Source organism: Peromyscus californicus, unplaced genomic scaffold (assembly GCF_007827085.1).
Source record: "Peromyscus californicus insignis strain IS unplaced genomic scaffold, ASM782708v3 Scaffold_4__1_contigs__length_199733344, whole genome shotgun sequence".
Classification (NCBI taxonomy): domain Eukaryota; kingdom Metazoa; phylum Chordata; class Mammalia; order Rodentia; family Cricetidae; genus Peromyscus; species Peromyscus californicus.
In genome coordinates, this window is record NW_026294562.1 from 66,144,892 (window position 1) to 66,158,864 (window position 13,973).

Below are 13,973 nucleotides of genomic sequence, written 5' to 3' on the forward strand. Positions count from 1 at the left end.
ACGGAGCCATCTCTCCAGTCCATAAGCCCCTTCTTCTAAAAACAGGTTGAAATGGACAGACCAGGACTAAATCTTGAAGAATAGGGAAACAAGAAAACAAAACAAAAACAATCCACAACAAACACTGCTCCTTACCCCACAAGAAAAGAAGATATGCAAAAGCATGTCAAACAAATCCAGAAATAAAAATGCACAGAAAATGGAGTGGGTAAAGGAAACATTAATTCCATAGCAATTCCACTCTTCCTGCTATGTACAGATTGGTCTAGGGTCCCCAGGTTCCAGAGGACACTAAGATATCCCAAGACGCTCTCTGTGAGACTTCCCTTCTGCTATTTCCCTAACATTACAAGATGAAAACTGGACAAAGAGGGGTCATTTACACATGTGGAGTGGACCCAATTAATTCCATGCAAGTCAGGGTACTCTAACCAACCCTACCCCCTCCTTCTCCAAACTGTAAAATCTGCACACCTGGTCCTTGCCCAGGAGCAAATGACTACACTAAATTAAAAAAACCTGGCCTGCACATGCTGGGGCGTGGGAAACCCTGGCCCCCACAGCAGTCGCTAACTATCAGAGGCAGGCCTGGTCCAAGCGACCTCGGGAGCAGACAGCCTGGGTCTTAGAATTCCTAACACACTAGGAGGAAAAAGTATGTGGAAGAAGCCTGGCTTTATCTAACACTGCCAGAGTGGATCTTGTCTATCTGGAAGCATTCACCTGTATTATAGAGCTGGGGGTGGCCCATGGCTTCACCCTATTCTGATGGTTCTATCTATCTTCTTGGTTCCAAAGACCTACAAGGACCTGCTGGCACAGGGCACTGCCTCTGTGTGGGCCTGGTGTGGGCTCCTGAAGTACTTGGGACATGCCTGGGGACTCGGAGTCTGGTATGTCAGTCAGGAGCCCATTGACATGCACAGGAGCAGCAGAGAGGGTGGAAGCGCTCCTCTGGATCTGTTGCTGCAGAGGAGTACCTGGCTCCTCTAGTGCCACTCTTGGTGGGCACCCTCCGCTGACCATGGGATGAAACATACCATACCTTCTCTAGGTCGTTTGCCTGATCTGTATAAGGGCGAGCTACTCTCTGGGCCTTGGTGGCACCAGGCCAGCAGACCCCACGGTCTGGCTTGCCAAAAGTGAGTCATTTCCTTACAATTTTGGCCTCTACAGTTTTCCTTAAGCCATAAAACCAATCTCAGGCAAAGGTTAGGATTTTACAGGCTCATTCCTCATCTACTACCTCATGGGATTATAGAGATAGCTCTGCCTTTATAAGATAATTTTCTATCCTGAGATCCTGAACCATATGGATGCCCTTGGTAGGCTTAAGAAAAGGATGGCTTGCTGGCTCTCTCTTCCTCTGGCTCCTTCCTGTTCAGGCAGTAACCCCAAAGGGACACAGTGGCTGGAAGTGTCCGACTCCACCCTCACTTCCTTGGCCTCCACAGCAACACACGTCCCCTGTGCTTTGTTGGATATGTTCAACAGTCACACACAGTACTTCAGCCACAGCTCTCGGTGTCACACGCAAAGTATGAGCAGGTACACAGACAAATCCTCTTCCCCAGTAAGTGAATGAGGAAGGTGTGGTCACTGGATACACAGTGTCCTGTGAATATCCACCCACCTCTCCCAGAAACCCCTTAACAAATTCTGGCACCTCTGCTGGGCACAACCTTCTGAAGACAGTCCTGGATAACACTGGGGTGAACAAGGTGTCCATTCTTTCCAGCTGTCCTTTCAGTTTATCTGCATAAAGTAGATTCTCCTGTTTTATCCCATTACTTGTCTGACCTCGATAGTGAACCTAGTCAGGCATCAGCCTGAACTTAGAGGGCTTCTGACCTTGTTTGTTTTTTCTCCAAATTCAACTCCATTTTCAAGTGTGAACTGAAAAGTAGGCACAATTCAAACACCTTTAAATTATACTTAGTAAACACCATTCTGAACCTTAAGATTGCTTTAAATTCACCATAGTTAAAAAAAATCACAGATGCATGCATATATCTGAATGTGACTATATACTAATTTATATTAAATTACTTCTTATAAAAGTCAGTATGCAGACTAAATTTCTGCTTTAGGCCCAGAATGATCTTAGCTGTATTAATTAATTTCTGTGCCCAACAGATCTAAACAAGCTTTAGAAGAAATGTGATGTTGTCTTAGGTTACTGGAGTCTTTAAGTGCCCTTTATCAACTATATTTAAGCAATGCATTTTAAACTCATTATTTAGAATGTCTACATGGTAAGTCGGAGAAATGAAAACTTATCTGGGAAGATGCAGTGGTGGAGTGGACTCTGAAGTCACTTCACAGAAGTGGCTCACTGTCCAGATACAAGGCTCATTTTCCATGCTGCTGGCAGGCGGAGAGTTTAAGTTAACAATAAGCTTATTGAAGAATCTACGGCCATTCAGATGTGTTCCTATTTAAACCTTTCAGCCAAGCCTGAGTCAAGAGTTGATCTGCATGCATCATTTTTACTGCTTTTGCCAAGAATTATGTGACCATGTGCCAAGACTAACACAACCACTCGGAGTAGGCGGGGTCATGAGTTCTTAGCCTTCGGCCTTGGGCTTGGCCACATGCCGCCTGTGTTTAGACGATGTGAAAATTCCAAGCCTGTGTAGTCAGTAAACGAGCTGTGATGTCAGCCATAGTTAATAAGTCAGGCTCCCCAAAGGCAGCGCAGTTACCAACCTTGCTGGAACACAGGGTGATGGAGAGCAGGCAAGGGGAGCCCCTCCGTGGCTGCAGGTTCACGGAAATAGGTGTCCAGCCAGGCTGTGCACTGCGCCAGGGGCTCTGGCACTCCTTCTGGCCCACCGGGCAACTCAGGACCAGCTGGGGTCTCCGTGGGGCTGCAAAAGGGATAAGAAGCTCAGTGACCACACGCGTGAAAAGCATACCTACTGGAGGGAAACCGTTGGCCACTCTCCAGTGTGTGTCTGCCAGACACACAGAGACTTCCAGATAACAGAAAGGGCCACTGAGGGATGTTGTGTGGGAAGGCACTGCAGTCCCCATATCTGCTTTTCCATCCCCAGGCTTATGAAGCACAGGGAGGGTCCAGAATGTGGATTGCAAGCTTCTGCAGTCACAGTGCCTGGGGACACACAGGAACATCTCATGCCCCCGTTCAGGGTTTGTAGGTCAGCATGATCAGGTAACCATCACTTAAACTATTCTCCCTAAACATCAGGTACCATCCACATCCCACCTCTCACCTGAATCCCCTCAACAGAGGGGGCATCCCTTCTCAGATGGTTTGGGCTACACCTTTGGAAGCTCCTTAGAGCATATTGACCATGTTCCCTAGCACCAGTGACAAGTGACTAAGCCTTCTGAGCTTAGTACTTCCAGGCTAGCAGGGTGACTCCTTTCTGCCTGGGATGTCTAGTTGGAGGTGCTTAGCAACAAATCCTCCTGCTCATTCTCTGCAGTCCCTGTCCTTCGGCTTGATGCCCTGGTGTCTAAAACTGAAATGTTTCATCGCCGTTTTGGATGGGCTCTTTCAGGTCCCACGTGGGCCGTCTTCCGTTCCTTGATTTGGCCCTGCATGGAGCCTGCTGCTCATGCTCAGCTGGGGTCTGCCTGCTAGGCTGTGCTCCACAGGCTAAGAACACATGCTGTGAGGAAAGGCCACTTCTACACTCTGGGCTCTGAGCCTGGAGCTTTATGGCAGACTCAGTTTTTGTTTCAATTTTCTGGGATCCACACCCACGAGGCATAGACACTGGATCTTATTTCTTTGGTGATTTTTCTCCTTCGCTTCATTCCCAGGCTCTAGGCAGCAGCATGCTTCTGTGTGACTTTCTGGGCCTGGGGGGCATAGTTTCTCTGGGCCTCCTGAGGCAGCCCAGTGTCAGAATTCTCATGGGAAGGTGGAAGGACCTGGATAGTGTACAGGTGAGGACTCCTTGGATTGTTAATCTTACCAGTCTCCTTTGGCTCCTATGTCCTGTGAGGGTTGGCACAATCATTCAGTCCACAGGTCTGTGTTCACACATGGCCATCTTGGTGAGGAAGGAAGGCCTCTAGTCAGCTATGGAAATGGGATCCCACAAAGGTGTGATAGGTGGCTGACTGTGTAAAGTCTGTGGAGAGCAAGATAGGTTCCACAGACAGGAGTCGCCAGAGCTACCAGAGGTGGGGTTGGGGGCAACAGTTTTAGATAAACACTAAGGCAAAAAGCAGCAGGCCCAGACCTAAGAGTCAGGGTAGAAAGGTCTCAAGTCACAGGAGGACGAGCTGGTTCCCAGAGTAAGCAGGGTCCGAGTGTCCTAGGGCAGGGTATCTCATGAGCATGACTCGGGGGAACTTTTATTAAGAAAGGTTTTGGTTGAGGAAATGCAAGGTGCTGATGTGCAGATCCCTCCTTGTTTGTGTATTGCAGATCTGACTCTTACAGGGCAGCCACAGGCTTTCCACAGTGCCTTGTAATCAGGCCCATGCAGGGGCATAACTGCCTAGGACAGCTTCTCGGTGGGGGCTTTGTGTCTCCAACTAAGTCCTTGTATATTTAAAAAAAAAAAAAACAAAAAAAAAAAAAACCGCACTTCGAGGATGGGAGGCACAACAGGGTTTTTTTGTACCATTTTCAAAGAGGGCAGGAAGTCATTCAGAAAAGGCCTTAGAAGCATATGAACGCTTCCGGCTCTCAGGAAGGAACCAGAGGATGGATGGAGAAAGAAGCCACGATGCATGATGATACCGGAGCAGAAGTGGATGGCTGAGGGGAGATGTCAGGCCTGGGAGGACTGGGGAGATGCTCCAGCTGGGAAAGTGCTTGCCATACAAGCATGGCACTCTCAGTGTCAACATGAAAAAGCTGGGACCCACAGCAAGTGCTCATACTCTCCGTGCTGGGGAGGGGAAGCCAGCCTAGCCTGCCTGGTGAGTACCAAGCCAGTGAGAGACCCCATCTAAAGAAGGTGGACAGCACCTGAGGAGTGACACCAGAGACTGTCCTCTGCATCCCCTCAACCCCTACATATGCACAATCAAGCCCCGAGCTGGCCAATCCTGTGGATATCACAACTGGCCTTTCTGAAGCTGCTAAGCAAGGCCTCCTTCAGTCCTGTGTCTGAAGAAACAGGTATGGTGTCAGTCCAAGCTGCTGCCGCCTGGACACCCCAGGTGGGCCCCAGGGATGATAGCTCGTTCCACATGCAGACTACAGGCTTCTCTTGGGAGTCTCCTGGGGAGATGGAACTGTCTCATTGCCCTGACTGCTTTCCCTATTAGCAATGTCTGATCATGGCAGGGAAAACTTCTGCCCGTGCCTGGCTTAGATATTACTCAATTTTAGAGACACACGCTCAGTCACTCCATTCCTACTCTGTTGCTCACTAACCAAGTGAATGGAGTCTCAAGGATGTCTGAAATGCAAGATGGAGAAATATATAATGTACTTTGCCCTCCTGGTCCCTGGGGATGGTGGGAGAATGGAGGGAATAGGTGTGGTGTCTGCTGGAGGCAGCAGGTCCCTCCAGAGCAAGGCAGTCAGCAAGGAGCCTGTAGTCTTCGGGGTTCACTCCACCTGCTCAGATGGCGGTGAATAAAAATCATGTCCACGTGCACAGCCCCTCAACCAAGGACACAGGAGGGACAGGACTGCCTTTAGGTCCTACACCAAACTGCCACCTTCACAGACCGTGAGTGGTGGGTGGGGTGGGGTAGGTAAACAGATAAAACAGGTACTTAAGACTAGCTAACACCTCAACATCAAAGCCAGGTTCATGTGGGTGCTGACGAGCACTGCACAGAGGGGTCCCGAGGGACATCCATGTTCACTGTGTGAGGGAGCATTTTAAAGCACGAGTCCAGGGCTTCTGTGTTTCCCAGTGACCGCTCAGAGGCCTCTGCTGCTCATGTTGGCCTTTCCTCTACCTTGCAGAGGGCGAGTCGTGTTTCCTAGCATTTCCCACTCTTAAAAGGATATGTGAAGAATTTTTATAGTAGTAAAATTCATCTTAAATTGATTTTTTATGCCTGTGCTAAAGATCTCACCTCTGATTCACTCGGAGGGTCTCTTTTTAACTCTTTCTCCATCGGCACTAGATAACTAGCCATGGGTGAAATGTAATTAAACAGCTTTGATTCCGAAGCAAGGATTTATGGGGCTACATTTAAAATGAATGGCTTTAAACACACACATAAAACCAGATTTTTTAAAGCCATGACACAAATTTCCATTTCTACAATAAAATGAAATTTATTCTCCTGCCCTGCCCTCTTCCTCCAGCCTTCCCGGCTGTTCGTCCAGGGAAGAGCTATGGCGTGACAGCAGCGCTAACTAACAGCTGCTCTTATGATGGAGGAGTTTCTCCAGACCTCCCCACTGACGAATCCTGAGGCTCCAATAATGAGGGGCCCTGTGCCCCCAATCTTTGAAATGCCATATCCAAGTTTCCTCAGTACCAGCCCAGAAAAGAGATGCAAACCCCTGAGAACCACTCAGTACAGTGTTTGGTATCCCTTGGGGACACTTGCTCCAATCCCAGTGGTCGACACAGATCCACCTCTCTAGGCCAGCATGTCACCTGCCTCCATGGAAAAATAGGGAGGTGAAGATTGTGACACAAACCCGACGTTTTCTCTTTAACTTGTCACTGGAAGATGGCTGGGGACTGAGCAAAGAGACCCTGCTTCCTCGAGCTTCTACCACGGGAGGATGGAGTACGAGGCATTTTCACATACTGTGGTTGGGGTCAACGAAGGCCTGTTCTGAGGATTTCTTCAAGAAACCAGCAATTGTTGGTAATTGCAGGCCAAGAGTGTGTTGCCTCCTGGGCTTCCAGAGCGCAAGACGGTCCATGCATAGTTGTGTTGCTGCCAGCGTCTGTGTGAGGGCCTCCGCTCACTTCCCTTCCTTGACTTTGAGAAAGGACAACTCACGGCGCATGGCAGTTCCGATCATTTCTTCACAGGGCAAAGACGAGTGCCTCCAAAGCCCCAGTCCAGACTTCTGCCACATGGGCAGAGTTAGTCTCTCCTGTGTGAAACTGCCATATCAAGACACAGCCACCCTCAGGAACAGGACGGAAGACAGGCGAGACTAATTCAGCCAAGACTAATGGAGATGGCCCCAGTGCATCGTGGGGTGTGCATCTTGTCCTCTGAATCCTGCCAAGGTAGTTAGCCACTGAATGGAGCCCAGGAACGGCAAGGCTCTGCTGGGGGTGCAGCGCCACAGCCCTCTATAGGAGCCTTGCCTGGGGTCTTGTTCTTTACCCAACAGCGACCTGTGCATGCCGTGCTACAAGGGAAACATAAAGGACACCTGTCACCACCTCCCCCCATCTTTCCCAGAGTACAGATTCACCCAACAGTTTAAAACATGGTTCAGCCCATGGGAGACCTGCGCATACAGAATTTGGGATGCTTCAGGATGCCCCTTGAGGAGAGAATTACTAAAGGCTCATTTCTAAATGACTTCTACCTTCCTGAGACAGTAAAATGAATGTACTTACCTTAAACATCATTTGGTGTAAGAAAATAAGCTATAACTTCTTCTTTAGGGTCGTTCCCATTGTGGGAACCACGTACTGACAGTCACCCCAAGGTGAGTGCTGCTAAGGGACAACCAGAATCCAGAATGACAAGACCATGTGTTCACACCAGCTCTTCTGTGATCCAGTATCTACCCCCCGAGGGTGACTTTGCATCCTATGCTTTTTAGATTGTTAACTATGACACTAGAGGGTCGAACAAGATGAATTCTACAGACCAGATTTCTTCTAGACTCTGGCAAGGAGCCGATGTAGGCTGTGTCCTTCAGCAAGGTGTAGAGGAAGCGATGTGGCAATGTGTAGAGTTGCTGGCAGGGCTCTTCAAAGGAGGAGGAGGAACCTAGAGCTGAGGCGACGTGCAGCATAATGGACAGCCTTAGGTGAGGAACACTGCCAAGGCCAAGCACACCTTGTCTCCTCTGGCTTCCAGTGTGTGGTGTGGAGGGCGGGGGAGCCTCCGGGACTCTGGGATGGAGCCCCAGACTTCACAGGCTCACTGAGGCACAACCGTGGCAGAGGTGACTTTCTAAACACTGTGTGGAGACTCTTGCTCCGTCGTGCTGGCACGTGCACAATTATGTCTAATTTAGACGATCTCTAGCCGAGTGGCTCGTGTTTGATGGATGTGTCCTGCATCTAATTATGCCTTCTCACTAAAACCCAGGCATTTTTCTTCCAGGGGTGGGATTGAAGACAAGAAACAAACTATGCTACCTGCTATCAATAAAGACTGCCTTTTAGAAAAAGGCAGACTGAATAAAGCCTTTAAACTTTTCATTCCAATTCAGGGAAGGTCTGATTCTGTTCACGGCTTACTGGGGAGAGCGTCCACACAGGTGGCCCTTCCTCGGGCACCTGTAGCCAGCTGTGCAGATAGAGGGGACGTGAAGGTGAGCCATGCAGGGCGACAGCAGTGGCTCTCACTTAAGCCTTTCAAACAACCCCATGTTTGGAGGGGGTTACCAAGGACTCTCCATTCTCACGCCAGCTCATGAATGAACAGTGAGTGGTGCTCCACAGCACTGCCTGGTGGTGGGAGCTGTCCAGGCCACATTCACGTGCGGGCTTGACAGGTCACCTTTTCCAGAGTGATTTTAAGATACAGAACAGAAGGGCGAGTTAAGGAGCTGATGTTAGAGAAAAGAAAGAGCAACTCCAACAAGGAACCTGAGTCAAAGGTGAAGAACCATAAAGGCACACCAGCAGGAGCTCACTACTGCACTGAGGTCACGCTGCTCACCAAGAGCTCACTAACAGAGCTGTGGTAATGACCTCACTACACACATGAGCTTTTCTCAGTGACTCACAGGCTAGCTATGTCACCCATTTTCCACCCATCCAAAGGACAGTGTTTTCTACAATGGAAAATAAGGATAATAACAGTCAAGTGTCACAATTACTTTTTGCCAACTTAACACATAGCTGGGAAGAGGGAATCTCAATTGAGGTACTGCCTCTATCAGACTGGCTTGTAGGCAAGTCTGTAGGGCACTTTCTGGACTACTGATGTGGAAGGGCCCAGTTCACTATAGGTGGTACCACCCCAGGGTAGGTGGTCCTGGGCTATATAAGGGAACAGGCTGAGCAAATCAGGGTAAGCAAGTCAGTCAGCAGCGTTCGTCCATGGCCTCTGCTTCAGTTCCTGTCTCCAGGTTCCTGCCTGACTTCCTGCCCTGACATTCCTCAGTGATGGTCTGTGATATAGAAGTGTAAGCCAAATAAGCCCTATCCTCTTCCCTGTTGATTTCGTCAGTGTTTACCACAGCAACAGAAAGTAAAGTAGTATAAATAAGTATGAAACAGTGATACATTAAAGCATGTATAAATGCTGGTTAGTATTTTAAAACAAGAATGTGCACCACTCATAACAAGAGAGCTTACGGATGACCTTTAAGAGCCTTGCTATAGTATCTGCTACAGTTTGACTCTGAAATGTCCTCCAAAGGCCCATGTGCTAAGGGCTTGATCACCAGCCTGTGGGACTATGGGAGGTAGCAGAATCTTTAGATGGGGCCTAGTTGGAAGGAATTAGGTAACTGAGGTGTGTGCCCCTCTTGAAAGTGGTATCAGAGTCATGGTCCCTTCCCCTCTTTCTTTGCTTCCCAAATGAGTGAGGTGAACAGCCCTACCAACCATGCATTTCTGCCATGAGGTTCTGTTTTCACAGAAGTCTGAAACAATAGGGTCTACGTGACCACAGACTGAAAAACATGGCCCAAATAAACATTCCTTTTTAAACAAATTCTGAATTCCAGGTGCATTATCATAGCATCAGGAAGTTGACAAAGTGCCTATTTTCAAAGATGCATTCTCTTCCAATGGAAGACTTCTTATCATGCCAGATTAGGCCAGAGGGAACAAAGGTAGTCATTCCTAGAAGGATAGGAGCTAGACAGCCTGCAGGGAAGGCAGTGACATCCTACAGTCATGACAGAGGGCTCCGACGTCCACTCAGCACTGTCTCATTAAGGTGTTCCTGCGGAGTTCATGGCCCTTTGGTCCCTGACATGAGTTCTATTTTCATGATACCATCACAAGCCATCAAATGGTTATCTGTCCCAGGGTCAACAGTATGAGAGGGACAGGCAGTCTGAAATTTAGCAACTTTGCATTTTGATGGCTTTAGATGGTCATAAGGATGTTGCTAAAGTTGGGTATCAACTTTCAACAAGTACACCAATCCTTCAAAATTTAGGCTAAGATAAGTGAGGCAGAAGGATCCTGATTTCAAGGTCAACCTGAGTTATACAGTGAAACTTTATCTCAAACAAACAACCCAAAATTTGAAGCTCAAATAAATTCCAGATCCTAAATAAAACCACAAAAGAATTTACTATAGCATTTTAATACATCCACAAAAAAAATAGAGAAAAGCTTATGTAAATTTTAAACTCTTCCCCTTAAGGATTACATATTTTTCTTAAAAGGATAATTGTGTGTTAAAAACACATCAGCAATTAAAACCATATTGTAAAGACAATTTAAATAGTATACATGGGCTATTAGAATAACTTAAAAAAGGCTATATATACCTTTATACCTTTAATGTAAGTCATTAAAAGAAAAATTCTATTTTATCAACACTTTAACATATCATTAAAAGTCTCCACTATTTGACAGATGAAGATAAAAACACCCCAAAACTACAGATGAATGATCAGGTCCCTAATGATTCCAAAACAATTATAGGATGCAGAGCAATCTAGTTAAATTTTATTCAAAAGCTGACTACACTTGTGTTTTCTTTTATTTTTCTATCAAGAAACCCATGAGGCTTAAGCACAATTCATTATGTATGAGACCCCACTTGCAGTGCTCGGCTGTTGATTAATAGCAAAGTTTGCTGTATGTGCGCCTGCAACATTAGACGCATACAATATGCTAACTTATTCTTTCGCTGAAACTAATTATTTACAAAAATGACTACTTGAGACTACAATTTATTAAATGCATGCATCCAGTCTCAATTTGGCCCCCAAAGACAGCCTGGAATGAAGATCTTTTACTTGATGTGACAACTTCTGGAAACACTGTTATTAATATTGTAAATGTGGCAAATAAAGAGTTCAAATAGCCTTACGTCTATGTTGCCTTTGCTTCTTACCACCGAGTAGCAAACAGAGAGGCTTTTTAATGTTCTAGACACAGAAGGTACTTGCCTCTCTCCCAGTTTAATTTAGCATATTAAAATAAAATGCTTACACATCCGTAAAAATGCAAGAGTCACCCTGTGGTTCATCATATTGCTGGGACTTCCAAAAGGGCATTTCCCAGTGGATTTTTGGGCTTGGGTAACAACTCCTTTTCCCAGCTCTTGAAAAATGAACATCAGTGTGTGGACTGAATACAACCAGGGCTTACTACTACCTTCTCTTTGCAGGGATCTCAAATGGGGCATCAGGTCAACCACTTGCATCTTCCCCGATGACTAGCTTCATGGTGGCACATATGGCTGCAACCAGAGCCACTTGTTAGGAATATCCTCTGTCTTCTGGTTTCTTTGTTAGACTAACCTGTACAAATGTGTGTTTTCATTTTCTGGTGCCTCCAAAGACTCCACCCTGGCCTTACTTTACCTGGCTCAAGTGTGTACACAGCCCCTCAGAGTTATTGAAATGAGGGCAATCAATATCTGCTCATGAGGCAGGATGTAAGTGCAGAAGATTGTTATGTGCTGTGAACTAACTGGCCAGTGCTTTTAAGGGTTTGCAAGAACACCTAGGAGAAGATGCTGTGAGTTTCAAGCAAGGGCTTGCTGGAGAACATATGATGTTAGGGAATGGGGAATGAAACCCCAGTCAGCGGGCCTTTGCTTTCTACATGGGCAGGTATCAAGAGATAAGACTAGGCAGCAGGAGTTGGGGAACCTCAAGACAGCCTGTCCAGACGGGTAAAGGATGGCTGGTTTAGTGTCAAGTGATCCTGTATCTGGTTCTCCAGGTTATTAACAGGCAAGGTGACTGACTAGGGGGTCTTAGTGGCAAGCCCCTCCATGTCATATGACTGTCATACAGAGTAGCCTTAGGAAGATAGGGTCTGTAGCTTAAGTTTTCTGCCTGGCCCACAGTCAGAACAAATCTCTCTCACCTGCCAGTCCCACAGCCTCTCAAACCCGACCAAGTAAACACAGAGACTTATATTGGTTTCAAACTGTATGGCCGTGGCAGGCTTCTTGCTAACTGTTCTTACAGCTTAAATTAATCCATTTCCATAAATCTATACCTTGCCACATGGCTCGTGGCTTACCGGCATCTTCACATGCTGTTTCTCATCGTGGCGGCTGACAGTGTCTCTCTGACTCAGCCTTCCACTTCCCAGCTTTATTCTCCTCCTTGTCCCGCCTACACTTCCTGCCTAGCCAATGGCCAATCAGTGTTTTATTTAATGACTAATCAGCAACACATTTGCCATACAGAACATCCCACAGCAAGGGTCCTTCAAAGATTAGGGCTCATTGTATCTAGGGAAGCAACCCAAGGTAAGCCCCTTGTACAGATTCATTGTTTATTATCAAGACTTAGCATGTGTCAAGCATGTGATTAAAAGCCATTTGGTGACTTGTCCACAGACACAATATTCCTTTCCACAAGAGGTCTTGCTGTGTAGAATTAAAAAATCCTTCCTGATAGGAAGGAGGCTCCTTAAGACTCAGGAAGCTCATGAAACTTACAAGGCTCAAGAAGATCCTTAAGACTCCCTCCTGAGTTTATATAAGCAGTCAACAATTACTGGGAGGGAGGAGACTCTTTAGTGGAGGTGCCTACAAGTTGGGCAGGGAGCTCCAGGGATGGAACTTTTTTGAGTTGTCACCCATGTTGGAGCTGGGTTTTTGGTGACACAGTTACCTGAGTCATCCAAGCTTTCTCTGTGGAACTATAATAAACTCACTCGTTATCAAGCTAGACCGAGTTGGAACTATTTCTCTAGCCTATCCTTGGTGGCCTATCTGAGGAGCACAGATACTTGTTACATCTACCTAGGAAAAGTCACACAACAGGCCTATTCCCAGCATGCCACAGACTCACCCCATTCCCAAATTTTGACCCTCCGGAAGTGAGGCGCAGATTGAGGAGGGCATAACCTTGCTCTACGTGGCATGATGAGCCGGCAAGATAGAGACAGGGCTTTATAAAGAAGCCAAACCATGGCCTTTCCACCAAGACAGTTTTTGGAGAGCAGGCCCAGCCCTGTTGACCCATCTAGCATATTCTTGGCACACGATATTTGCCTGATGAACTAATGGATTATGCAGGTGCAAGGTTGTTAAGGAGACCCGTCACACCACGTGTACACCCAAAGCACCTGCTTTCAGATTCCATTTCTTCAGTGAATAATTTGCTGAGAACCATCTTGCAGTGAAAATAAGCAGAGATTTTTCTAGACAGCAGAAGTTACATCTTTCTGCCTTCCCAGACCTGGTTGCTAGGTCTGCTGAAGCCCCCGGGAATGGGCCTTACATCCAATTTCACTTATTTAGATGGACTCTACAGCTGGAGTCGGAAGTGGTGCCGGTTTGAAGTCCTAAGATGAAGGGCCTTTCCTTTGTGTCTGCTCATCCCCACTGGCTGCATGATGAGGAAAACAGAGAAACAAACAAGCCAAAAACAGCAGCTAAGAGCAAAACCTGAGCCACGTCCTCCCGTAAGAGCAGACAGAGTGCTGAATTTCATTGGGTCCAAAGGTCTCAGATGAAGGCCACATTGTCACACCCTCAGTTTTTCATCAGGATTCTCAGCCTTGCAAGAGGAACTCACTGAGCTGTTACTGAGGGAGACAGAAGCGGCCCTACTGAGGAGAACCCTCCCACTACCCATGGCATGCACCAAACCGGCTCTACAGGCATCAGCTTCTCTAGGCCAGAGGAGAATGTGAGGACCACGAAGAGGAGGCCCACCGTTTGTACACAACAGCACAATCCTCCTGCCCGGATTGTGGATGTGGGGGGAAATG

At 47.2% G+C, this 13,973-nt stretch overlaps 1 protein-coding gene across 1 annotated transcript in view; it reads right to left on the reverse strand.

The window, feature by feature from the left end:
* Mgmt (O-6-methylguanine-DNA methyltransferase) overlaps positions 1-13,973 on the reverse strand; it is a 249,046-nt gene that overhangs the window by 42,883 nt on the left and 192,190 nt on the right. Inside the window, exon 3 of the mRNA XM_052762319.1 lies at positions 2,710-2,870. Within this exon, the coding sequence (XP_052618279.1) occupies positions 2,710-2,870 (161 nt within the window). The remainder of the gene's footprint in view (positions 1-2,709; positions 2,871-13,973) is intronic.